The sequence below is a fragment of the Cavia porcellus genome, unplaced genomic scaffold (genome assembly GCF_034190915.1).
Source record: "Cavia porcellus strain 051 isolate PalLab524CR breed Dunkin Hartley unplaced genomic scaffold, mCavPor4.1 scaffold_2, whole genome shotgun sequence".
NCBI lineage: Eukaryota > Metazoa > Chordata > Mammalia > Rodentia > Caviidae > Cavia > Cavia porcellus.
This window is the reverse complement of record NW_026947485.1, coordinates 75,231,091-75,254,586: the sequence shown is the minus strand read 5'-3', so window position 1 is coordinate 75,254,586 and position 23,496 is coordinate 75,231,091. Positions and strand designations below refer to the sequence as shown.

The 23,496-nt window shown below is 44.5% G+C and overlaps 2 protein-coding genes across 3 annotated transcripts in view; one reads left to right on the top strand and one right to left on the bottom strand.

Annotated features, from left to right (window-relative positions):
• The window catches only part of Hif1an (hypoxia inducible factor 1 subunit alpha inhibitor), a 39,142-nt gene extending 26,636 nt beyond the window's left edge, over window positions 1-12,506 (bottom strand). The window contains exons 1-8 of one of the 2 annotated variants that reach the window (XM_005006067.3): window positions 12,297-12,506; window positions 11,808-12,058; window positions 9,294-9,442; window positions 7,175-7,320; window positions 6,294-6,400; window positions 5,845-5,908; window positions 5,494-5,604; window positions 2,944-4,688 (exon numbers count right to left, since the gene is read on the bottom strand). In XM_005006067.3, coding sequence (XP_005006124.2) covers window positions 4,644-4,688; window positions 5,494-5,604; window positions 5,845-5,908; window positions 6,294-6,400; window positions 7,175-7,320; window positions 9,294-9,442; window positions 11,808-12,058; window positions 12,297-12,473 — 1,050 coding nt within the window. In that variant the 5' untranslated portion in view covers window positions 12,474-12,506 and the 3' untranslated portion in view covers window positions 2,944-4,643. Of the gene's footprint in view, window positions 1-2,943; window positions 4,689-5,493; window positions 5,605-5,844; window positions 5,909-6,293; window positions 6,401-7,174; window positions 7,321-9,293; window positions 9,443-11,807; window positions 12,059-12,296 lie in introns of those variants that run through there. The other variant, XR_010045849.1, reaches the window with a different exon arrangement.
• Window positions 12,507-18,537: 6,031 nt separating this feature from the next.
• On the top strand, window positions 18,538-23,390 carry Ndufb8 (NADH:ubiquinone oxidoreductase subunit B8). Its single transcript, XM_003475046.5, has 5 exons — window positions 18,538-18,687; window positions 18,926-19,052; window positions 20,537-20,636; window positions 21,037-21,192; window positions 23,205-23,390. The coding sequence occupies exons 1-5, from the start codon at window positions 18,603-18,605 to the stop codon at window positions 23,295-23,297; spliced, it is 561 nt and encodes a 186-aa protein (XP_003475094.1). The 5' UTR covers window positions 18,538-18,602; the 3' UTR covers window positions 23,298-23,390.
• Window positions 23,391-23,496: the final 106 nt, after the last annotated feature.

The window sequence follows — 23,496 nt, the reverse complement described above, 5'->3', positions numbered from 1 at the left end:
CCATCATCTGGTCCTTTCCCTGGGATAATTCACATAACCCCTAAGAATGGAGCAATCTTTATCTTTGGACCAGGAGAAAGAGAAGCCAGAGGAGAAATGTATACTTTTTGCTTCTTCCTAACCCGAGTAAGAATTCTGTATCTTCCAGACATCAGCTCAGATCACCACCTCCTGTCTCATTTCACCTCCTGTGTCATTTCAGACACAGCCAATGTGTCCAAATACTTGCATCTATGGAGCTTCACTGAACTGCTGAGTACAACAGGCCTTGGGGAAGGGCTCCCTGGCGAACGATGACAGGAAACTTGGAAGAGCTAAAAAGGGAAGCTGGACATGTCAGAATACAAAGTGTGAGAGGACTCTCAAAGCAGTGGGGAAGAGACTAAAGGACAAGCAGCTGGAGGGCTCAAAGGGGAAGACATGCATTCAAAGCACAGGGCCACAAGCTACTCACTTCCAGATAAACTCCACTATGAGCCTCACCTGGGAAAACTGGTCAACGCCTTAGTCCTTGCTGAACTCTGCACCAGAATCTGAAGAGTGAGATACCCAGAGGTAGGAGGAGACTGCCCTATCCTCAAGAAATTCACACTCTGAGAACTACCACCACTCTCCATTCTGGAGGGAAGCTCTGATTTTAAGTAACCTTCTATAAACATGCCACAAAACTGAAGAACAAATGATGCAAGTTAATGTTGTCCTTGAAGTTTGAAGGGACAGACACAGGAGAGGAAAGACAACTCAAAGGAAGATCTAAGCTTATTGGTGGACTCAGCTTATTAGTAACCTCATCATGGGGCCACCAGGCTCGATGCTGAGTACAGTCGCCAGTGTGCCAGTGTTAGGAAAGCCTAGTGCTGCTGAGAGGCACGGAGTGGCTGTCCCTCCCTAGAGACCCAAGGTGCTCTGAGCAGCCTGGAAACAGCAAGCTGAGCTCTCCCCCAACTTCCTCCTCTCTAGTCTCTACCCTTGGTGTACCCAACCTATCAGATGGAGGGTGCCACCCTCTGCTGTGCCTCAAACTTTCCTTTCCTACCAAGCACAAGCTCCTGGGGTCTAAGACCAGGCTTCCTTCACACCACAGTGGTAGAATGCAACAAATACTTGTCAGGACTGCAGGATCCTAAGTGTTGACTATTACAGAAACATTTCCCCAAAACTGCAAACACATGTCAGAACTACCCTCATTCTTCTTTGCCCTAAGGCTTGTAAATTTGACACCACCCGTCTCTTTTTTGGCTCATGCCCAAAGACTGTTGCCATATCTACCTCAGACTGGGGACTCATCTTTGTTCAGAAGTAAAAGCTCCATCCACTAGTGAAAACACTCAGTGTATCTGGCCCAGGTGTCTCCAAGGAGCAGAAGCAATGTGTCCGTCGTCCCCTCCCCCCACCCCGCCACCAATATTGGGCCAGCCCATTGGTAAGAATCTTTTCCCCTATCTCCTAACAGATTCAGATTAATGATTGCTCATTCCTAATTGTCAAATTTCTTTTCCTTCATCCTGTGTCTAATCACCAGTGACAGAAACCATTACGCAAATGAGAGCAGACGACTTCCCCCAACTGTTCACATTGGTAAAAACCTTGTAATTTAGAGCTCTGATTTGTAGGGGAAGCTGGTCTCCCCCAGGCATCCTAGGCATCTGCTCAACTGATGCCCAGAACAGCCCCTCCTCCACCCCTGGACCGCCACCCCCCAACAAATATTTGACTTTACAAAGTAACAGTGTCTTCTGTACCTGGATGTGAAAATAGAAGCTTGCAACTTAGTTATCTCTGAACAGGCCCAAGTTCCCACCTTGTCTTGGCACATCCACCTTCCATGCTGCCAGCCAGGATATTAAGCAAGTATGCTAGCAGCAGTTTTTCCTGTCACAAGCCTCACCCTTACCCTTAGGTAAGCAAAGGAAGGAACCAACAACTCTCACCCCACGGAAGTGGCAGAATAATGAGGACTTCTGCCAGGCGTGGTGGCATACACCTGTGATCCTAGCATGACAGGCTGTGACATGGTTGCCTTGAGGCCAGCCTAGGCTACAAAATGAGTTCAATGTCAGCCTGCATTACACTGGGAGAACCTGTCTTAAAAAGGATTTAGCAATCTTAGCAACTAAAGCTTCAATTCCCTGATGTGGAAGCACCCCAGGAGGGCTACAGGACCTATTAAAGGGCACACAGTAATGCAACAGGACCTATAGCTCAGTTCTGAAACTGCTCTCAATATTTTTAACTCTTTTTTTTGGGGGGGGGGGGATGTGTACCGGGGATCAAACTCATGAACTCACACTTGCAAGTGCTTGTGCTGCTGAGCTACATCCCCAACCCCAGTATCCTTAACTCCTAACATGGCTCCCCAAGCAGAGTCCCCAGATGTCTTTAGCTGTACTAGAGGAGCTTTCACTGGAGCTGGACTTCTGTATCCTCCTGGGCTGTTCCCTGCAGATACCATCCCACGGATATGGCCCTACGAGAGGACCTGTGCTACAAGGCAGGGAGGGAAGAGAACCAACAGTTTGGTTGAGAGGAAGCAGCAGGGGATTTGCAGTCAAACAGCACTAGTCTGAACCTTGACTAACCCTAATCACTTATTCTCTGGAAGCCCATGTCTTCATCTGCTACATAGGAACATCTACCTTGCAAGTGCCTACAACTCAGGGTGGCTAGTTATTACCCAAGGACTAGGACCAATCCTGAGGTTTCCTCCTCCCTTCCTTTCCTTAGCTACAGCAACCTGGAAGGACCAACCAAGTGGCACCCAACTCCCTACTGCAGGGCACCGGCATCTTGGGAGGGCTGGGCCAGGAGTGCAGATCAGTTCCTGAGCATGAAAGTATCAGCTCCCCCCAAGGGCCACTGGGCCAAGTTCGGCCTCTATCTGCCTTACTCTCTTTGCTGTGCTTCTCTTTCCTGAAAGAGATGGAGGTACAGAGTGCACTGTAATCACGTTTCCCGGCATTGGCTGTATTTCAAAGAGCTATACTTGAGAAGGTACCATTTCTGCACAGCCACACTGCACCAGAGAACCCCAGAATGGAGTACTGAACACCCCTCCCCAAAATACACATACAGGTGCACACATGCATACACACAAATCTCAGTCCATCAGGGCACTGTAAACTGAGCTTTGGGGGTGAGAGCCACAGCTCAGATACTGGAAGTAAACCTTTGGTCAAAAAATAAAATACGGGTAGAAGTAAAATCAAAGACTTCAACTTCCTTTCCAGGGAGGAAAAGATGATGGAGGGACTGGAGGTGAGTAGATGCATGGCCACCACTGCCCACTTCCAAGGGCCTACTCTTACTGACCAGATGTGAATAATTGCCCTCTTTGTTGTGCAAAAACCATCTGCCCAGCTCTAAGCTACAGCCCCAAGACAGGTTCCCATAAGCATTAACAGAAGAGCAAGTTCTGCTTCCCTGTTTTGCCACTGCCCTGCCAGAGTGTCATATAATGCTATTGCAGATTCTAGCAGAGGTGCTGGCTATAGCCTCTACCAGAGGCAGGGCTGTATCTTTGCCCTCACCCTGAGGTGGATGAACTGTAGTGAGTTAGCTGCCTAAGCCCGATCCCATGTCATCTACTCAGTCAGGAAGCTCAACAGGAGTAGAGGATATGGCCCAGACAGGAGGGCACAGGGCCTAGAGGCTCTAGCCAGTCGGCCTCAGGCAGGTTGCACTGAGACCTGACCAACATACCATGGCTAAAATCAGAGTTAAAAAGCTATAGGCTAAGTCAGGCAGTACCTCCAGGGGTCACACTGCAGTGTAACATTGGACAAGGCAAGCAGTGGAGAACCCTGGCAAGCAGGGAGGCTGGCCAATGTGAACACACACATAAAAGTGTACACATGTACAGTGGCTCACACTCCGAGAGCCTAGAGAAGCCACAGCTAGGAGATCTCCCTTGATACCTAGACATGGGCAAGGGCTTGTACTGAAAGAGAAAAGCTGCATGTTTTCCTAATTTGGAACATATGCACAACCTTGGTTCATATGCTCCAAGGTTCCTCTCTATGTATGGCTTGAGCTTGTAGGTCCCAGATGGAACGGTATCTTCTCTTCTCCCACTGGAAAGCCATTGAGGCTCTCCAAGGCAAGCCTCTGGAACCTGGCTCTGCAGAATCTGGCAGAGGGTACACTGACCTAACGGTCAGACTTGCTGTGGCTCTGCAGCCTAACATGTAGTGGGGATCCAAGAACATCTCCTTTCTCTCAGGCTGAGGCACTGAGGCTGCAGGAGACAGGGCAAATAGCCAGAAGTGATACCCTGGCCCAGAGGGAAGGAACAAGGAACAGATAGCTATGTGTGTGCACGCACACACAACCCGAAGTTGACAATACTAACACACACAGATATGATGACAACCAGAAGCTGGGACTCCACACACTGAATGCAGGACTTGAGGGGACAGCGAGGAAAGGTGCTGGGGCTCTAGAGGCAAAGGTGAGAAGTCCCTCCGAATGGGAGTGGAGTGCAATCACCCTGCCTTGCCCCAAACACCTGGCTCCGGGGTCATGGCAAGAGTCCAGTCCATTAAGTGCAGCGTGCAATACTAGTGCTTGGAGTCTCCTGTCCTCATCAACGAAGCCGTGTGGACGGGACAGCAGTCACCTGGCAGGAGGCCTTGACCCCTGGCAGGCTAGTTGTATCGGCCCTTGATCATTGTGTTCAACAAGGGCCCCACCTGTAAAGAGACATGAGGAGCCAGTCAGAACTCCTGCTCCCTGTCCTACAATTGGACCCGATGTACCTAGACACATTCAATGTCCAGCCAAAGACGGAGACAAAGCTCTCATTCAATCTTGTGAACCCTCTAATCAATGTTCTTCCTGAAGGTCAATCCAGTATTCTGGAGCATGGCCCTTCCTTGCGGGGGTGAGGATGGTGGTTTCATCTTGTACTATCTTCCCTTTCACAATACCCTCTCTGAGCAAGCAGCAGCAAAAACATAGGCCAGTGGAGTTCGTAAGTTTTCACACACGGGTGCCTGCATGCTTCTTGATGTCCCCAAGGAATGTCGAACACTTTTACAGCCTCAACAAAAGGCCTTCTGCAATTGGGCCTGGTGCCATCTCTCAATCTCAGAGGCACCTGTGGCTACTGAGGCTCCTGAGGAGGAAGCAAGAGCATTTCAAATACACATATCTCCCATTTACCCAATGGACCAGTGATGCACCTGTGTGAAAAGCAGGTCTCAACGTGACCGAGCGCAGCCCTGGTCCAGTTGGGAGAGAGAATATAAAGAGATGCTTTACTGAACACTTCCCATTCCAAAAGAATCCCCTTGGGGATTCCCAGCTGGCACATAAGGCTCGAGGGGAATATTACTACTAGCTCGGAACAGATTATAATTGATCCGCCAGTCAAATCCAGCTCTTACCAGAAAACAAGAATTTTTAAAAACATACCCATAACCTCTGTGGAGAGAGAGGACATAGCAGACATCGAGACGAAGAAGGTAAGGAGGTGCCGCACTAGCTCTGACTTACCTCCTGTGGGTTCCCCAAGGCCTCTCCAAGCATCTTCTCAATGTTCCTCATTATGGCCACTTTCTGATGAGCTTTGAGAGGATATTCAATTCTCTTAGGAGTGGGAGCCCCCTACAAAGAAAGCAGAAGGTCAGAAAATGTTTTCAGCAGCGGTGTTCAGTGTCAGCTGACTGCTCCTAGTACCATTCTCCTTTCTAAGAAACTGATTCAATCTTCTTCTTTTTCATCTTTTCCCAAAGACCCTGGATCACTTCTAGGGATGGCCAACTACCCCAAGCCAGTCAAAATCATTCATTACATTTACCTCACCCCAGCCATAGTTTTATCAAAAAACTGAGAAAACATGTTCACCTTATACCAGAAATTCACAGTGATGGTAATCCCCCCATTCAGTAATGACTCTATATGATGCCACCTGCAAAGAAACAAACAGACCCTGGTTACTTTTCCCAGGGAGGAACAGGAAACTAAGCAGAGTATAAGAGAAGAGAGAGACAGAATAAAGACAGTATCGCTCTGCTCATCCTGCAGAACACACTGGGCTACTGGCAGCAGCGTTCAGTTGTCAAATCCCAAAGGATATGGACAGTCTCCAGGATCTCAAGGGATTTGAGGAACTGTCCTCCTCTCTTAAGAGACGGGGTTATCATCTCCCCCATGGTCAGTATGCTGACATTTGAATATTAACCTTACTGCACATATTATCGATCTTGTCTCAACTCAGAAAACACACAAATAAAGCTTTCCAGGGAATGAGAAAGTTAGCTCCCGGAGGGCCCAACCCATAGCCTCTTCCTCACCAGTACATTGGGATGTAAAGAACATCACCAGGGCCAACCACTGTTTCATAACCAACCACATTTTGGAAATTGGGAAATCTCTCGTAGTCAGGATTGTCAAAGTCCACCTAAGAGATTCAAGAAAAACAAAAAAGGTCAATCACCAGACTGTCATTAAAACAACCATGTACTATTACACCTTGATATGTTAAGTATCAAACTGGAAACATCTTTAGCTAGGCAGCAGAAAATGCAATGCATGTTTTGCTCTTAGAGAACAACGTAAGGCAGTCCAGGCTTGAGTGTTACATGAGTAAGAGTCCAAGGCTTCAGTGTGTGTGGTATCTCAAGACTACTCAATGACCTAAGGATGAGAAACCAGAACTCATCCATCTCCTAAACCTTCAGAAACTTTCCTCCCACAACAAATTCTAACCAACAGATTCCTACAAAGAGGGAGAGGATGTCTGTTGCTACTCATGCAGTCAACCAAGCCTCACTTAAATCCAGGAAATACGAGTAACATACTTTATTTACCTTTCCCTATATTAAAAAAAAAAAAAAAAACAGAATACATGACAACAAAAAGCAATGATTAAATCCAATGGAGACATATATACTCTGTTCACAAGCTTGTAAGCGAACCAACCAGAGTAACCAGAGCCCACCAGCATCAGTGACAGCCTGCTCCTGAGAAGAGCTCTATGGGCTGTTTCATGGTGACCACTTGAGGAGCCTGGAATATGTTGAGTGACTCTGGGTTTGCCTATAAAGTAACCAACCAATCTGTAATCCAAACCTCGCCTACCACCACAGGGAAGAGGAACACTGCTGCGGCTACTGCTTTCAAGGCATCCCTAGAATTTGGAGCTCCACGCCCTCTTTTGGTCACACGAACTCACCTGGCTCTGTCTGTCACATGGGTGATGGACAGGGTATGGATAGAGGCACTCAAACTGATCTGGTGGGAATAAGATGCATCGCTTATGGCCTTTTATCTGAGCAAAGAAGTTCTGTTGTTCATCATAGTGAGCAGGTGTCACATTTCCTATAGGAAAAAAGACATTTCTTTATCCAAAGTAGTGCATCTGCTGCACAGGTTCAACAGCCCTGGAGAGGAAACCCAGCATGCCTTCCCAGCTAAAGGTTTCAAGTCAAATTTTACGCAGAATCAGAGATACTGCAGTTACAACTCTTAGCAAATTAAACATTACTTGTTTTTGGAAACAAGGTCTTGCTGTGTAGTTCAGGCTGGCCTTAAACTCATTACTTAGCCTAGGACAGCCTTGAACTCACAGTGATCCTCCAGTCTCAGCCTCCTGAGTGCTGGGATTACAGACATGCACCACCACACCAGGCTTATGGGTTACATTTTTATGGGCAGTAATTATAGTAACTTTCATTGTAAAGGGTTCATGACCAATTAGCAAAGTACTGTAGACTTTCCTAAATGATGGCTGCTGTCCTTCCTGGAATCAAGGGCACACAAAACAGATTCAAGTCTCACAGGAGAAGATACTGTGTATATTTGTACTCTCCTTGACTGTGGCAACAATTCAAGGGAAGCAAGTCAGAAATGACTGAAATGACTACTACCAACAATGAACACATGATCTTCTGGAAGAGTTAGTCATTTTAAGTTGAGTGAATATGTCCTTGTGTTTTATAGTTCTCCCAGAGCCCAAGATTTTCAACCTGTGTTCCCATTTCACCGCACCTGTGAGACACAGAACTTCTCATAGCAGCATGAGACTCACTGGGGTTGCTGGCTCTCTCCAGGGAGAAGCATAAAGCACAAAGGGAGTATTATAAAATTTAAACAACCTTAACACATTATTTAAATGTTACCTTCCACAGTTCTGCCCTAAGGTATGTTCTACCTCATTTCTGTGTAACAGGCCACATCTATGCCCTCTGCACACTTCTGTAGGGCATGGAGTTTAGGAAACCTTCCCCAGTTCACTTGGGTGTGCCAAGAAAGCCACCTTCTTACGTGCTGAGTACATGGGTGCCTTCAAAAGACAGTTGTTCTTTATCTCTAGCTGAAGGATCCATCTCCCTGCTACAGGAAAAGAAAGCAATGGAGAAAGACTCAAGGAAACCAGAAGTGGCTCCTTCCTGGCGGGCCAATCAACCATGGGCTTCAAAGGACAGGTGTTAACTCCTAAGCTACACTGCTGGAAAACTTTATTAATCTACAACAAAGGATCCAAACCTGGAGAAAGGGTAACTGAAGAGACTCAGAACTCAGGAGTGAATGACAATGAACAATCACTCTCCTTCCTTGTTCAACAAAGTCTATTCACGATTTACTAAGCACCAACTGGGAGCCCGCCATGAGCTAATGCTAGAAATAAAATAAGACAATGACCCTCCCCATTAGTAATTCTCCTTCTCCTAATGGAATTAAAAAACTTTTTCTTCTTGCTCAAAAGTAGACAAACAAAACCCAGAAGATCATATTGATATATTTGCTTGTGTATACATAACATTTATTAGCAAAAAAAAATAAGCAGTAAATGCAGCCCCTTGAAAGAAGGGAACCAGGAGATTGGGAGATACAGAGGTGGAAGAGACACAGCCACATACCTATTTACACTTTTTTAATTTTGTGCCCCATAAATATATTACCCATTTAAAAAATAAGGTTGAATCTGTAAGTTTTGCCCTTTTTTTTTTTTACTGAGATGCAAATCTTCTGGATACAGACAGATCCAATGGACAGCCGGGGCATTTCAGAGGGGTCCCCAACATTTCAATATATGCCCTCACACAGCAGCTGAGAAGGGGAACAGGGAACTTTTTTTAGAGTGCATGAAACCAGTGGAACACACATTATCTCATTTCATCCTCACAGTTATCTGTGAGATATTATTGTGTCTCTTCTGCAGATGAGGAAGCTGACACTTAAAAAAACCCAGCGATTTACTCAGAGTCATGGAGCTAACTACTGATAGAGACAAAACTGGAAATCAATTTTGTATGATTCCAAGCCATGCTGCTTTCTGAAAGAGTTCTTACCTTCCATGCCAATGAGCAGCAGGTTAGAGGTTAGCTGTCCCCAGCCGCGCTTTCCCTGTTGCTTATTAATCCAGTTCCAGTTAAAACCCAAAAAGTCCATGACAATTTTCCTGCCCACGGTGTCATTGAGAGTTTGCTGTAGATACAACCTACATTCCCCAAGAAGAAAATTCCATCAATGCATGCACACAGCCCCTGACCTGTGTTCCTCATATCTGGAAATACAAACTCAAATCCACTTCAGCATCTCCCATAGAAAATAGCTATGGTCATGTAAATCTATAACCAACAAGAATTCTCACAGAACTGAGTTTTTCTTTCTTGAGACAGGGTCACAATGTGATGCCCAGGCTAGTGTTGAACTTCTACCTTGTCCTTCCAAGGAGCTGAGACCACAGTGGTACACTTCCACACCCAACTCAGAACTGAATTCTTTTTCTCCCCATTTTTGAGACAAGTCTCACTATGTAATTCAGGTTGGCCTCCTGCCCCTGGCTCCAGAGTGCTGAGAATACAGGCATGCACCACTCCATCCAGCTGAGAACTAAAGTCTTATCTCTTCTTCCCTGAACTCTATTCAACACTAAACTTTTAAAGAAGAGATTCTTATCCTTCTGGGTCATAGAATAAACCCCTTAAGAATCCAAAATACCTCTTAAAAGTGTACATACATACTGAATTTCTACACAATTTTAGTTTCCTGGAAGACTATTCACCAAAAGCCTAGAAAGGTAAATTAGCCAGATTCTCAAGGCCTAACATACCTCCTTTGGCCCTTGATAGCCACTCTCATAGACTGTAACATTGTTCACCTGCCAAAAGCTGGTCTATCCCCAGAGAACCTATTCTTTCATCCCTGCTTAAAGCCAGGCTTATTTCACTTACTTTGGCCAATGAAATACCCACTGACGTGAATTGTGTTTGAACGGTTTGTTTTCACTTTCTGTGGTGCTGGTAACTGGACCTATGTTAGGCACGTATACTACTACTGGGTCACATCCCCAGCCATTTTAATTTTTTATTTTGAGACAGAGTCTCACTAAACTGCCCAGGCTGGCCTTGAATTCGCAGGCTTTTAGTTTCAGACTCCCCAAGTACGTGGGATCACAAGTGCAGGCCGCTATGCCTACCTTTAATTTTAAGGAACAGTCCACACTCCCCATCTTTCTCCCTGCCACAACAAAAACAAAGTTGCAGATAGTAGCTACTAGAGTACAGGGTGGAACCCAAAAAGAAAAAGAGGACATGATCAGTGATGAACTTATAGTGACAGTGAGTAATAAGCCTTCATTTTTTGGGCCAATGAGTACTTGCTTGAAGCCTCATTTATCTTAACTGGTACAGGTATAGCAATCTACCTATAGCAGTCTTCGACACCAAAAGACACCTCGTTAGGTGCACGCCCCAGGACCCTAACATACCTGAGGAAGGTCACAAATTAATTAAGGGACAGGAAAACCCAGATATACTTAATTAATCCCTGCAAGAGACATCAGTAAGGGAGCAAACTTGAACAAGAGACTCAAATAGCCCTATCTTAGTCTAAGAACCCTACTTCAACAGGCTCAATGGCATTTCACTGCCCAAAATGGTAACAGTTAAGGTAATATTACTAGAAATGGTGATTAAATTGGAAACACTAGCTACTAGGAACCCTCAAGCCTCCAATGCAACAATTGGGATTCTCCCTAGACATTGGTAACATACATATTTATGTAACCGTTTTGAATCAAGAACATTCCCCAAACATGAATATGAAGTACTCAGTGAAAGAAAGTCCTCAGAGACAACATTACAGTGTGAGACTGAATGCAGTCTGGGACCTACACAAGGGCCGCCCAGGAAAAAGCATTCTCCCAAATGTACCTTGTGTTTGCTATCCCTGGTACATCACAGAACATCAGCTGTCCCACTTTCAACCTAAGCTGATCTGATCTTCTCTAGGCTTACAACATACCAGTATTCTCTAACCCAAATCACAACTATACAGCTTCTCAATCGAAACTGCCCCCACTCACCATGATACTCCAGGACAAAGGCTGTAAACTGGCAATCTTAGAGCTAGATACAGTGACAGGCATTTACTGTTTGGTTTCCTAACTCTTTTTTAAAAAAAATGCCTGAGCTGGGCAAGGTGACACACACCTGTGATCTCAGAACCTGGAAGCTGAGGTAGGAGGATACCCAAAGTTCGAGGGCGGCCTGAACTACACAGTAAGTAAGATCCTGTCTCAAACCCCTTCCCCAATGTGAAATACACAGCAGCTCACATATAAGTCAAGAGATTTTTAATTAATTCCTCATCTTGAGCTTCTTTTGGAAAATCAAAATGTCCAGTAACTATTGACTGCCATCTAAAATGGAATAAGCAGACTCAGCCCCTTAGAGAAGAACAGACAATTTCCTCAGCAGGAATTCAGAAATGCACAATACTAATCCTGCTCAACCAACTCTGCCCGAACCTTAAAAATGGATGCCCTAAATCCAATGAAAAGCCAAGGTCTTGGCACTTACCTGTCTTCCCCTCCTCGCTGCTGTATATCCTGCAGTTTCTCGACAAACTCGTGAAATTTCATTTCCTCTCTGTTGGACCTCGGCTTAAAGTTCTGGAAATTTGCCATTTTTTTCTCATCATAGTACAAGAACTTGTGAGTGCTGGCACTGTACACAGAGAAGTCTCCATTGCCAATATTCTCTTGAAGATATTCAAGGTCCCATTTCAGGGCAGGATACACAAGATTTGTGTCGGTTAGCACCACAGGCTCCTAAGCGAAAACATCAGGTGAAAAAAAAAAAAATCAAAGGACACAATCCCAAGAAACTGGGTTCTTCTCTCAGGGCTCCAACTATTTCCCAACTTCAAAACACTCTTCCCCGTCCCGCAGCGCAGAGCCCTCAGATCCCATTTCTCCTCCCCTTCCCCCACTTCCCCCTCCCCCCTCCCCCGCCCTCCGACCTCTCCCCAACCCAGTCCCTCCCCCGCCCGCACGGCCCCGCCCCCACCTCATTCTCGATGAGCTCCTCCGCCCGGGGATCGCTCTGGCTCAGACGTGGGATGGGGCGCGTCTGGAAGGTATAACTGCGCAGCTGGGACTCATCCCAGCCGGGGCCTAGCGCTTCGGCCGCCTCCCGGGGTTCTCCAGTGCTGGAGGTCGCAGCCGACGCCGCCGTCGTCGCCATCTCCGCCGCTGTGGACAGTCCCTCCGGAAGCAGGAGCCCCGCCCATTCCGGGCAAAAGCACAACGGCAACCATAGAGAGGAGCCGGAAGAGAGCGGTGCGGACACTTTCAAGTGTCGGGCCGAGGGTTGGGCGCGCCTCCTACTGGTGGCATACAGCGCTACGTCTTAGGCTACCTCCACTGGGCGGAACTGGGGCGGGACTTAAGTCCCTCCTGCTAAACCGACGTACCCTTAGTGCTCCAGGTACCCAGGCAAAGACAGGAGGCAAAGGAGGCAAGTCTAGCCAAGGGTTATACTTCTCGCCCTTGGAAGGGGAGAGAAGCAAAAGCGACTCCCCTAAGGAAGTCAAAGGAAAAGCAGTTATCACACTGATAGATGCTAAACAAAAGGAGCTTTGAAGGCCTAGGCAAAAGGTCTAAGGCAAGTTATTATTATTTTTTTGTTTTTGTATTTTTACCAGTACCAGGGATCGAACTGATGACCACACGCTTGCAAGGCAAGCACTTATGCCGCTGAGCTAAATCCCCAGCCCTGATCTAGGGCTAGTTAAATTCTTTTAAAATCAAAGGAAGAGCTGGGCGCGATGGAGCACCTATCATCTCAGCAGGCCGTGACAGGACATTAAATAAAATGTAAAATCGGGGCGGTATTCTTATTTTGTTTTATTTCGTTTTGTTTTTAGTGTCGTTTGATTTTTCTGTCTGGCACCATCTCCCCGGCTCGTATATATTCTTTCCATGATACTAGTATGGGCATTCTACACTTTCAAACAATCTTGATTATAACAGACTATTAATGCCTCTGTTGGTTATTTACACAGTTCCTATGGCTGGCTGTGAAAGGTAGAATTGTAAAATAGACCTCAAGTTTTGTACTCCATGGTGTAGATACCCTGTGTAAGTCTCTCCCCTTAAATAAGAGCAGGACTTGTGAATGTGATAGAATAGCACTCCTGCAGTTAAGAGTACATTACATCAGGGGCTGGGGATTTAGCTCAGCGGCATAAGCACCTGCCTTGGAAGCAGGCAGTCGTGAGTTCGATCCTGGTACCGATAAAAACGAAAAAGACACACACACAAAAAGAGTACATTACATCAAAAAAATGTAATTAAGATCTCAAATCAGTTAACTGAGTTAACAAGAGTAGTTCTTACTGCTTTAAGCCCTTTAAATCTCAGTGCAGACATCTGATACATAACTGGAAGATTTGAAGCCAGGACACAGGGCACATTCTGTCCTGTTTGCCTTGAAGGAGCCAACGGCCACATGGCAGGGACTGACAGGTGCTATGAGGGCTGATACAGACTCAGGTGACAGCCACCAAGCATGTAAAGAGCTTAGTCCTCCAAATGCAAGTAACCAAATTCAGACAATGACCACTGAGCACAGAAAGGCTGAGTTTCAGGTGCCAAGACAGCACCTTGATTTTAGCCTAGTAGTGTAACTGTGTAACCTGGGTCTGTGTCTCACTAAGTCAAAGCATGAAGTTGAGGATGAAAGAGGTAGACAGGAGCAGTGTTTATTAAGAAGAGCGGAGTAGCCCAAAAGTAAGTTCCTTTTCTCATTGCTAGGACAAAACACTAGGTACCACCAAGTTAAAGGAGGAAAGGTTTATTTAACTCAGTTTAAGAGGTTTCAGTTCATAGTCTTCTGGTTCCACAGTAAGCTGGTGTGGAGGAGGGGTTGCAGAGGAGAAATAGTCTAGGGCAAAGCAGGCAGGAGGCAACAAAGCAGCAGCAGCAGCAGCAGTAACAAGCCTACTTTTCCTTTCTCCCTTTATTTTCCGTCTGGGCTGTAAATCTGTTGGTTGGTGCCACCCACACCCAAGGCAGAGTTTCCACTATCCTTAATCCACATCTGTCTTAGTTACTTTTTACTTGTTGCTGAGACAAAATGCCTGAAGCCCAAGTTGGTAAAGGAAAGGTTTACTTCTTACAGTTTTTGGAGGTTTTAGTCCACACTCAGTTGGCTCCAAGGCAGGTGGGCATGGCTGGGCCACCATTCATGGCGGCTTCCAAACAGCAAACAGGAACTGGCAAAGAGCAAGACACACCTTTTTCCTGCCATTACATCACATTCTGGCTCCACCCCTATGTGGATGTAGCGCTGACACCATAAATCCAAGCACTAAACAATAAACCAATCACAAATGCACAATGCAAACTCATGAGGCCTGGGGACGCAGACATAAACCATGACAACATCCTTAATCCCACATCCACACACCCTAATCCAGCCAACTCCCACCTATGACCACATAAGGTTTTGGGGGAACAACTAGATATAAATCATAACAGTTGCCATGGGGACTCTTCATCTGGGAATTTTTAATGCCAAAAAGTAACCAGGACTGAGAGTCTGAGTCATACTAAGGTCAACCTATAGGACTAAAATAAGCTTATTTAAACTACAGATGGGCCTATGAGCAGTTGAGGCAGGTAGCAAATAGATATCTGCATGTGCCTTTGGGCCTCTATCCTACCCAAGTGGTTTATTAAAAGAATAAAATGAGAAGGAAAAATCATTTTCCAGACGTAGGAGCAAAAGTTGTTATCCATCACCTCGCTTGCTATGTTTCTGGACTTAATTGTTCACGCGGTTATGTTAATTCTTGACCTCCGGCTCCTGCTTATCTGACCAAGGCCTGGTTATCCTGACTCTGTTTTAGACCCAGTGTCTCTGTAACTGCTTGTTGTCTACCTAACTTGACTGTTTATAATAGTGGTATCCTGGCCAAGTATGGTGGTGCACACTTGTAATTCCAGGACTTGGGGGCCTGAGATAAAAGGATCACAGGGTTCAAGGCCAGACTGGGAGACATAGTGAGACCCTGTCTCAAAAATCAAAAAACAAAGAAAGAGAGAGAGAGAGAAACAAAAAAAGAAAGAAAGAAAGGATAATTGGTATTGTTTCTGCTGCTAAATTTATGGCATATTGAATTTTTAAATTTGTTATGCAGCAATAGAAACCAATACACTGGCATAACTATATAATTATGCTAAATAGTAGTTATGATATATCTGATAACAATTATCTCTATAAAAAGGATGACAATTAAGACCTGTTTTATCTGCAATGTTTGGATTTTTACAAGAATATATAAATTTGCCAGGTGTGGTGTACACACCTGTAATCCAGTACTCAGGAGGCTGAGGTAGGAGGGTTACTGTGGGTCAACATGGCTACAAAATGAGTTCAAGACTAGCTTGAAACATATAATGAAACCCTGCATCAAAAAAGAATATGTAAACTTATAATTTTGAGAATTAAAAATAAATTAGACATAAAAGACTCAAATCACTAAAATAAGGAATTGGCTGGGTGTGGTTAATCCCAGCATTCAGAAAACTGAGGTGGAATCACTGAGAGTTTGAGGCCAGCCTGGGGTACAAAGTGAGTTCGAGGGCAGCCTGATCTGCATAGCAAAATTCTGTCTCAGAAAGATAAAGCTAGACTAAACTAAAATAAAGAAGGAAGACAATATCACCAATGTTACAGAAATAAAAGGCAATATATAAGGAAATACTATAAACAATTGTATGGCAATAAATTAGAGAACCCAGATGGAATGGAGAACTTTCTAGAAAGAAACAAACTATCATAACAGATTCAAGAAGAAACAGAGAAATCTGAATAGACCTATAATAAGGTACCATCAAGAATCAAAAAACATCCAAGTTGGATGATAGATCAAGGTACATATAAATGTAATAAAAGTCTCAGATGACATTAGAAAGGGAATTTTCAGGTTCTTCCTAGTATACCCCAAATGTTCAAGTTAGAACAGATTCATTTTTACTCTTCCTAATAAAATTATGTTTTTGTTTTTATTTATTTGGTGTTTTGAGACAAGCTCTCACTATGTAATTCAGGCTGGCCTTGAACTCAGTTTGTAGTCTAGGCTGGCCTTGAACTTGCAGCAATCCTGCCTCAGCTTTCTCAGTGCTAGGATTATAGGCTCTTAAAAAGAAAAAACAAAAGGTACCTAGCATTAATTATCAAGGTAATGGAAATGCAAATGACAATGAGGTTTCAGTAGGTCCCCTAACAAATGTGTAGTGATAATCAGTGTAATAATATTGAGGTATAGGACCTACTGGGGGTTTTTGACCACAGGCCCCATCCTCATTAAGTGATCTAATGCCCACTATACGAGGGCTTGAGGCTGTTTGATCTTTTGCTTTCTCTTGATTGTGCTTTCTTTCCCTTCTTATACTGTTAGCCATGGAATTACGCAGCAAGAAGGATTTCATCAGACACAGCCCCTCAACCTTGGGTTTCCCAGCTTCTAGAACTAAAAGAACTTTTTAAAATAAATCATCCTAAGCAGATACCATTCACACCCACTATCATGACTATGATTTAAAAAAAGACGAAAAGAAATTGGAACACTCATATGCTGCTAGCAGGAACATAACTAGTTTACAAAACAATCTGAGAATTTTTCTGGAAGGTTGAAAATAGAATTACTGAATGCCCCAGCAACTGTTCTAGGTATATATCCAAAAGAATTGAAAACATAGATCCACACAGGACAATTGTATACGAATGTCTGTAGAAGCATTATTCAAAGTGCAAACAACCCAAATGTCTACTAGCTGATAAATATATAAATAAAATATTGTACATCCATATATTGAATATCACTGAGCCCTAACAAGGAAAGAGTGATATGTGGTAAAACATGAATAAACTTTGAAAAGATTAAACTAATTGAAAAACACACACACACAAGGCCATATATAAGATAACTGGAGTAGGCAAATCTACAGAGAAGGAAAGTAGATTGATGGTTGTCAGTACGTGGAAGTACAGGAAATATGCCAATTGTATGAGATTTATTTTAGGGTATAATGAAAATGTTTTAGAATTGCATAGTGGTGATGGTTGCAATATAAATAAATACACAAATAAATAAACAAGATCAACTGTTTCTTGATCCAAGATGAGATCCAGTGTACTGTTAGTGGACTGTAGATGTAATCCAATTATTTTGACATTATTCAACTAGTGATGCTCATTTATAAGAGGGAAAGTTGCTGTTCAGTAATTTTTTCCAAAATTTATGTATTGACCAGTATATATTTGTTTATACTGCTCTGATATATAGTTGAGAGTGTCTATAATAATGATTTTTGCAACTGGTGAGACGGTGTTCGACTGTGATCTCAGTATTACAATCAGTGTTAGGAGGATGAGGCAGAAGGATTGCCGTGAGTTTGAGGCCAGTCCGCTGGATGACATGGTGAGTTCAAAGCCACTTGAACTATATATTGAAACCCTGTCTAAAAAAAAAATTGCTTCAAAACAGTGAGTGATAACCCTAAAGTTTCTGGAAATTAGTGCAAATTATTCAACTCTTACTTGTGTGAAAACAAATTCATGCGCAAACATAATGTCTCCTATTCTATTAAGTTAGAGCTTGCCAATCATGGGCTGGTTTGCAAGCTGTGCATCCAAGTCCTGGTGAATCCAAGGTTTTGGGCTTTTTCTGGAGGCTGCCTCTGATAGGATTACAGCTGTTGAGTAGAGGTGACTGGGACTTGGATGCAAACGTGGACCGAAATAGGAGGCAACTCAAAGGTTGTGAATCGCGCAGAGCATCTAACGCAGGAGATGGACTAGTTTAGAGAATAGGAAAAAAAAAAAAAAAAAAGAAAGAGGAGGAGGAGAAGGAAGAAGAGAAGCAGAAGCAGAAACAGAATAAAAAGAAAACAAACAAAACCAAAAAAAACAAGCAAACTTGAGGGTTGGGTTTGAAAAATGAGTACGTTTCAGGATAGAAGACGTGTCAGTGAAGTACAGCAGAGGCAAGCAATCTGCGAGGAAAGAAATGCAAGTTTTATTAGTGTGTGCTTGGAGCCGAAGGCTCATCTGTCTACCTGAAATACTCAGTCCCTACACAACAGCCTGAACTATCAGAGTAATCACCCTGGCTTTTTCTCCTTTCTGCTGTCCTTCCTAGCCCCTGGTCTCCATTCACCTTCCAAATGGATTCCTTGATCCACTCCACCAGATGGAATCCTTAAGATTCGCCGTCCCCATTACGACTTGTGAGTAGGTTTGGCCCGGCGCAGCCGCCGTTCCAGTCCTTGCGCACGCGCAGAGTGAACTGGAAAGAAGGTGAAAATGGCGCGGCCCCAGGCAGTGGCTCTGGGCGCCCGTTGGCTTCAAAGCGTAGCTCGGCAGGTGGTGCCGCTGGGGGCACGGACAGGTCCGCGGGAAGGGACGCGGCGTCATTCTGGGAAGGAGGGGTGACTAAAATATGATGCATGGGCGGGTGGGGGATAGTAGTCCCAGCAGTGGCTGGGATCCCGGCGCGGGACTGGGAGATGAAAAGGTCGCGCGGGTCAGGCAAATTCCCAGGTGGGACTCTGCAGCTCCTGAAGCCTTAAGTTTTCCAGGCACCCAGAGAACAGGGACTGTCTGACCTGCCCTCTTCTTCGCTCCAGCCTCCCACATGACCAAGGACATGCTGCCGGGCCCCTATCCTAGGACCCCAGAGGAACGGGCGGCCGCCGCCAAGAAGTATAATATGCGTGTGGAAGACTACGAGCCTTACCCGGATGAAGGCATGGGGTGAGGCGGAGACTGTCTGCTCGCCGGCCGGGTCGCTATGAGACACATTGCTACACTGCTACATGGCAGGGGGCGGGCGGGGGGGGGGGCGGACGCTTTACTCTGACCCTTGCTGCGGAATCGCCTCAGCGTCATCGGTGTGGGTGCTTTTCTTGGTGGAGGGAGGTGGGAGTATGTGGGTGAGCAGCTGCAGCTGAGAGGACTTTAATTTTTTCCTTGGCTCAGGCTGTTTTTTCTCAAATGAGGAAGCCGAGGTTTTAATGACTCCCTCGAGGACTCCCATATAGCGGGAACCTTCCTTGGCTCTGTGCACAGCGCTGGGTTTCATTTAGACTGAGCATCTGCTGGGCTCAGGTGCTGACATCCAAACACATGACTAGGCTGGAACTGGACTCTTGTCATTAGAGTCTTATTTGTAGACGGAGTACTCTATATCTCTTTAACTTCATTCCCTTTCTGTTAGGGCTGAGGAAATCGTAACACTGTTTTAGGCAAACTAAACAACTAACTTCCATTCTCCAATTGATGTTACCTCCCCATATCTCCAGTACTGATGGTTACTTATGTGTAGTGATTACCATCACCTTTATTTTCTGTCCTAGCATCATTCTTTCAGTCTTGTTTTCAGCACTTCTTATTCTTGTTTTCCATCATTGTCTGTGACATATGTCTAGTTATCATCATTTCCTTTTTTTTTTTTAAACTATTGTGGGTAGGAGCAGCCCTGTTAACAGTCTGTTAAGATTTATGTGGATTTGTTGGGAAGAATACCCAACAAAGCAAGATGTCCCAAGAAGTGTTTGAAGCACAGAGATGTGTGCCAATTTCTGATTGAGAAATAGTTGCTATGAAAAGAATGCTTTTCTAATTTGTACCCTTTTTTTTTTCAGGTTAGCTAGATGACTTGGATTCAGACCTTAAGTTTTTGTTTTATTTTTTATCTGATGAAGGAACAGAATAATTACTAAATTTCCTTTTAGCAGAGGTATTTCAGGACTTTTTAAGTATATGACTTTTAAGTAGGTAAGACTAGGTTATAATTTTCATTATTTTTTAAAGACAGAGTCTCACTATGTACCCTAAACTGGCCTTGAACTCACAGTCTTCCTACCTCAATTTTCTAAATGCTAGGATTACAGGTGTACTCCACCACCATCGGCAGGAAAGTTTATATATTGTAATGTGTCAGAGTTTGACATGACCTTTTTTTTTTTTTTGGTACTGAGAATTGAACTCATGGCCTCTTGTTTACCAAGCAGATGCTGGGCCGCTGAGCTATGACCTCTTTCCTTGAGATGACCTTTTAATTACAATTTGGTTAGTTCTCTGATTAGTGATTAGAACTTGAGATCTTGAATTAAGAGTCACTTCCTCTGTTCTTAGGTAGAGTGGTTGTATCTATTACTTGATTCTCATCTCTGAAATGAGACTCTGCATTTTCTGACACTGCTCACAGAATTCCAGAAATTCTTTTTATTTTTCAGGTATGGTGACTACCCAAAGCTGCCTGACCGCTCACAGAGTGAAAGAGATCCATGGTATGAATGGGACCACTCAGACTTGAGGTTGAACTGGGGTGAACCGGTGAGAAAACTCATTTAACCTTCTATCTCTCCTACTTGCTATGTTATTTCTGAGACCTTCTCTAGCTGAAGTGGCACTTCTGTGTCCAAGTAATACTAAGCTTTTGTGCTCAAAGACACATGGTCCAGTAACCTAAGACTTGAAGTTCCACATTTGGCACATGGAATGGAGCTTCTGGAAATAATTAAAGTTCTTATTGTTGAAATTGTATACTTTACGATAGACCTGGCTCTAGTGAGCAGAGCCTAGATAGAGGCCAACAGCCAGCCCTGTGCTCAGACTATTACTCTTAGACTGCAGAATGCTGCTCAGCCTTGTGTCAAGCTTCAGTCATGCTGCATTGCCTGCTTGGCTTTTGTGGGAAGAGCATTTTGTGATATTTGCCTGCTTTCTGCTCCAGATTCATTGGCACCTAGATATGTTTATCCGGAATCGTGTGGACACATCTCCCACACCTGTTTCTTGGAATACCATGTGTAAACATCTCTTTGGTTTTGTGGCTTTCATGGCGTTCATGTTCTGGGTTGGGGAAATATTTCCCAGCTACCAGCCCGTGGTGAGTATCTGGAGGTAATGTACCCCAGGCACATTACTTGCTTTCCTGGGGGAATTAAATCTCGGGGATAAGGAGCCAGTCAATACCAAGCTTAGCTTTCAGGAGTTGTAGAAGATAGAGACGCTTCACCCATTGGCTTGAATAAGTATCAGAGTTCTGCTTCACCCCTACTTGGACTAATCTAAGTGAGAAGACACACTTTAGGACTAGGTGAGGAATGAGAATGTGGAAGCCAGCTAATGTTTAGAGTTGCCATTTATACTTAACTGTTATATTTTAGGGAGTGACCTTTTATGGTAGCATCAAAGAATCTAGAGCTAAAGTTTTATACTTGTTGGACATGTAAAGGGCATTGTCTGTAGGGTACTGGAAGCAATTAAGCATCTATTTTTAAGCTTAGGTATATTTTGAACAATGTAAAGGATATAGAAAGTATACTGGTATGTTAAAGAAACTTAAGAAAATTTAGATAAATGACATGCACAGCATGTGAACAGATATGTGGAAGTTAGATTTGAGTGTATGTATATGGTGTGTGTATTTCTATGTAGTAAAGGTATATGCAAAGTGGAATGAGCTGCTGTCAGAAAGTAGGGCTAATGCTAGATGCTAAAAATGGGATTTGGGTGGTGAAGCTGGATAAAAGATTTAGGGTAAGGGGGAAAAAAAGGAAAAGGAGTGATTTAGTGAAAGTGGGATAGATATATTAAATAGTTCCTAGATAACAAGCTGCATTGGTTCCTTAAGAGCTGCTAAAAATTCACATTCCTTGGCTCCACTTTTTAGAGTTCATAATTCAGTAGCTGCATGGTAGAATTTTAGGATCAGTATTTTCAACAGTCCCCCAGGTAATTCTGATGTGCATGTCAACTTGGAAGTCACTGTGTAAAAAAATATTGGGAAGTGATCTAGTTAGGTGAGGCAGTTATTATTTTTCTTTTTTGGTACTGGGGATTGAACTCAGGACCTCGTGCTTGCCAAGCAGGTGCTTGTGCTGTTGAACTAAACCCCTGGCTCCAAGGCAGTTATTATTGTACAGTTGAGGAATTTGAATGTGCAGGTACAGTGATGTGTTAATTTAATACACAGTAATGCAGCCACTGCGGTGTACCAGGTGCAGACCATGCTAGGGCTTGGTGGTACAGTGATGGCTTGGTCTGCCTTCAGTAGCAGAGAACTATTTTCGGTTTTTGAATAGAAGAGTAACATGATGAAGGTTAGGTTCTTAGGAAATGAATTTAGGAACAGTCTCCAGGACGGATTGGAATGAGAGAGACCAAAGGCAGGGAGGCTGCTGTGTTTGCAGTTGGCTGCCCAGCGCCACCTCTGCAGAGATAATGTCCTGAAGGTGGCTAGTATGTCTGTGTGCACTGACACGAGCCTTCTTGCCAAGCCGCAGGGGCTCCTTGCTGAAGAGTGCATGTATGGTTGGGGTGAGCACTAACTTCACTTCAGGAGCACAGGACACAGTGTGGCTCTTCCATTTTTCAGGTCTATAAGCATATCACCCTCTTCTCCCCGCTTGAGTTGTGTTCTTTGACAGCTGTTTGTTGGTAAAGCCGGCAGCCCCTGAAGCACATCCCAGCCCTGTCTCCTCTGTGCTTCCCCCACTGCTGCTCCTGCACGCCTCATTTGCTGGGCCACTTTAGTGGTGGAACCATTAGAGGCTGAGTGACTTAAAGGAGATTGAGTCTGTCTCGACCTCGAGAGAGAACGGGATGGATGGATGCATCATCTCATTTAGAAAGCTCTGACTCTGATTCTCTTTTCTCCCCTACCCCTGCATATCCTACTCTCCCTCACTGTGCAGGTACCTCTTCTATTATAATTTAAGCTTTTTCTCTGCCTTGGGCTGAGTAGGGGGAGAAGTGCTGTTCCAGCCCAGCTGGGGCTGACCAGGGGCTGTCACACACCCATTTCCCATGCATGATTGTTAACTCAGAGTAGGGTATTGCCAGGCTTTGGATGACAGTGTGTTGTTGTTGGTTGCTGACCTGTGTTTTTTTCCTTAGGGGCCAAAGCAGTATCCTTACAATAATCTGTACCTGGAACGAGGCGGTGATCCCACCAAGGAACCTGAGCCAGTGGTTCACTATGAGATCTGAGGTTTTTTGGACTCTTATGTCCTCGAAGGAGGATTCCTCATTCCTAGAGATTTAACCTTAATGAAATGCCCAATAAAACTTAGTGCTCTGGTATCTGTGCTTCATTTCCCCAGGAATAGTCACTGCTGTGAAATGCCTCATCACCCCTCCCTGCCTACTCTTTTCCTTTCCCACTTTTCTGTCAGTGTAAGTAGAAGGA

Excerpts from the sequence above, each read along its gene's own strand:
- Ndufb8 (XM_003475046.5), top strand. The coding sequence starts at position 18,603 with ATGGCGCGGCCCCAGGCAGTGGCTCTGGGCGCCCGTTGGCTTCAAAGC. Across the intron at positions 18,688-18,925 it reads GCCGCTGGGGGCACGGACAG|CCTCCCACATGACCAAGGAC; the intron begins GTCCGCGGGAAG and ends TCTTCGCTCCAG. Across the intron at positions 19,053-20,536 it reads TACCCGGATGAAGGCATGGG|GTATGGTGACTACCCAAAGC; the intron begins GTGAGGCGGAGA and ends TTTATTTTTCAG.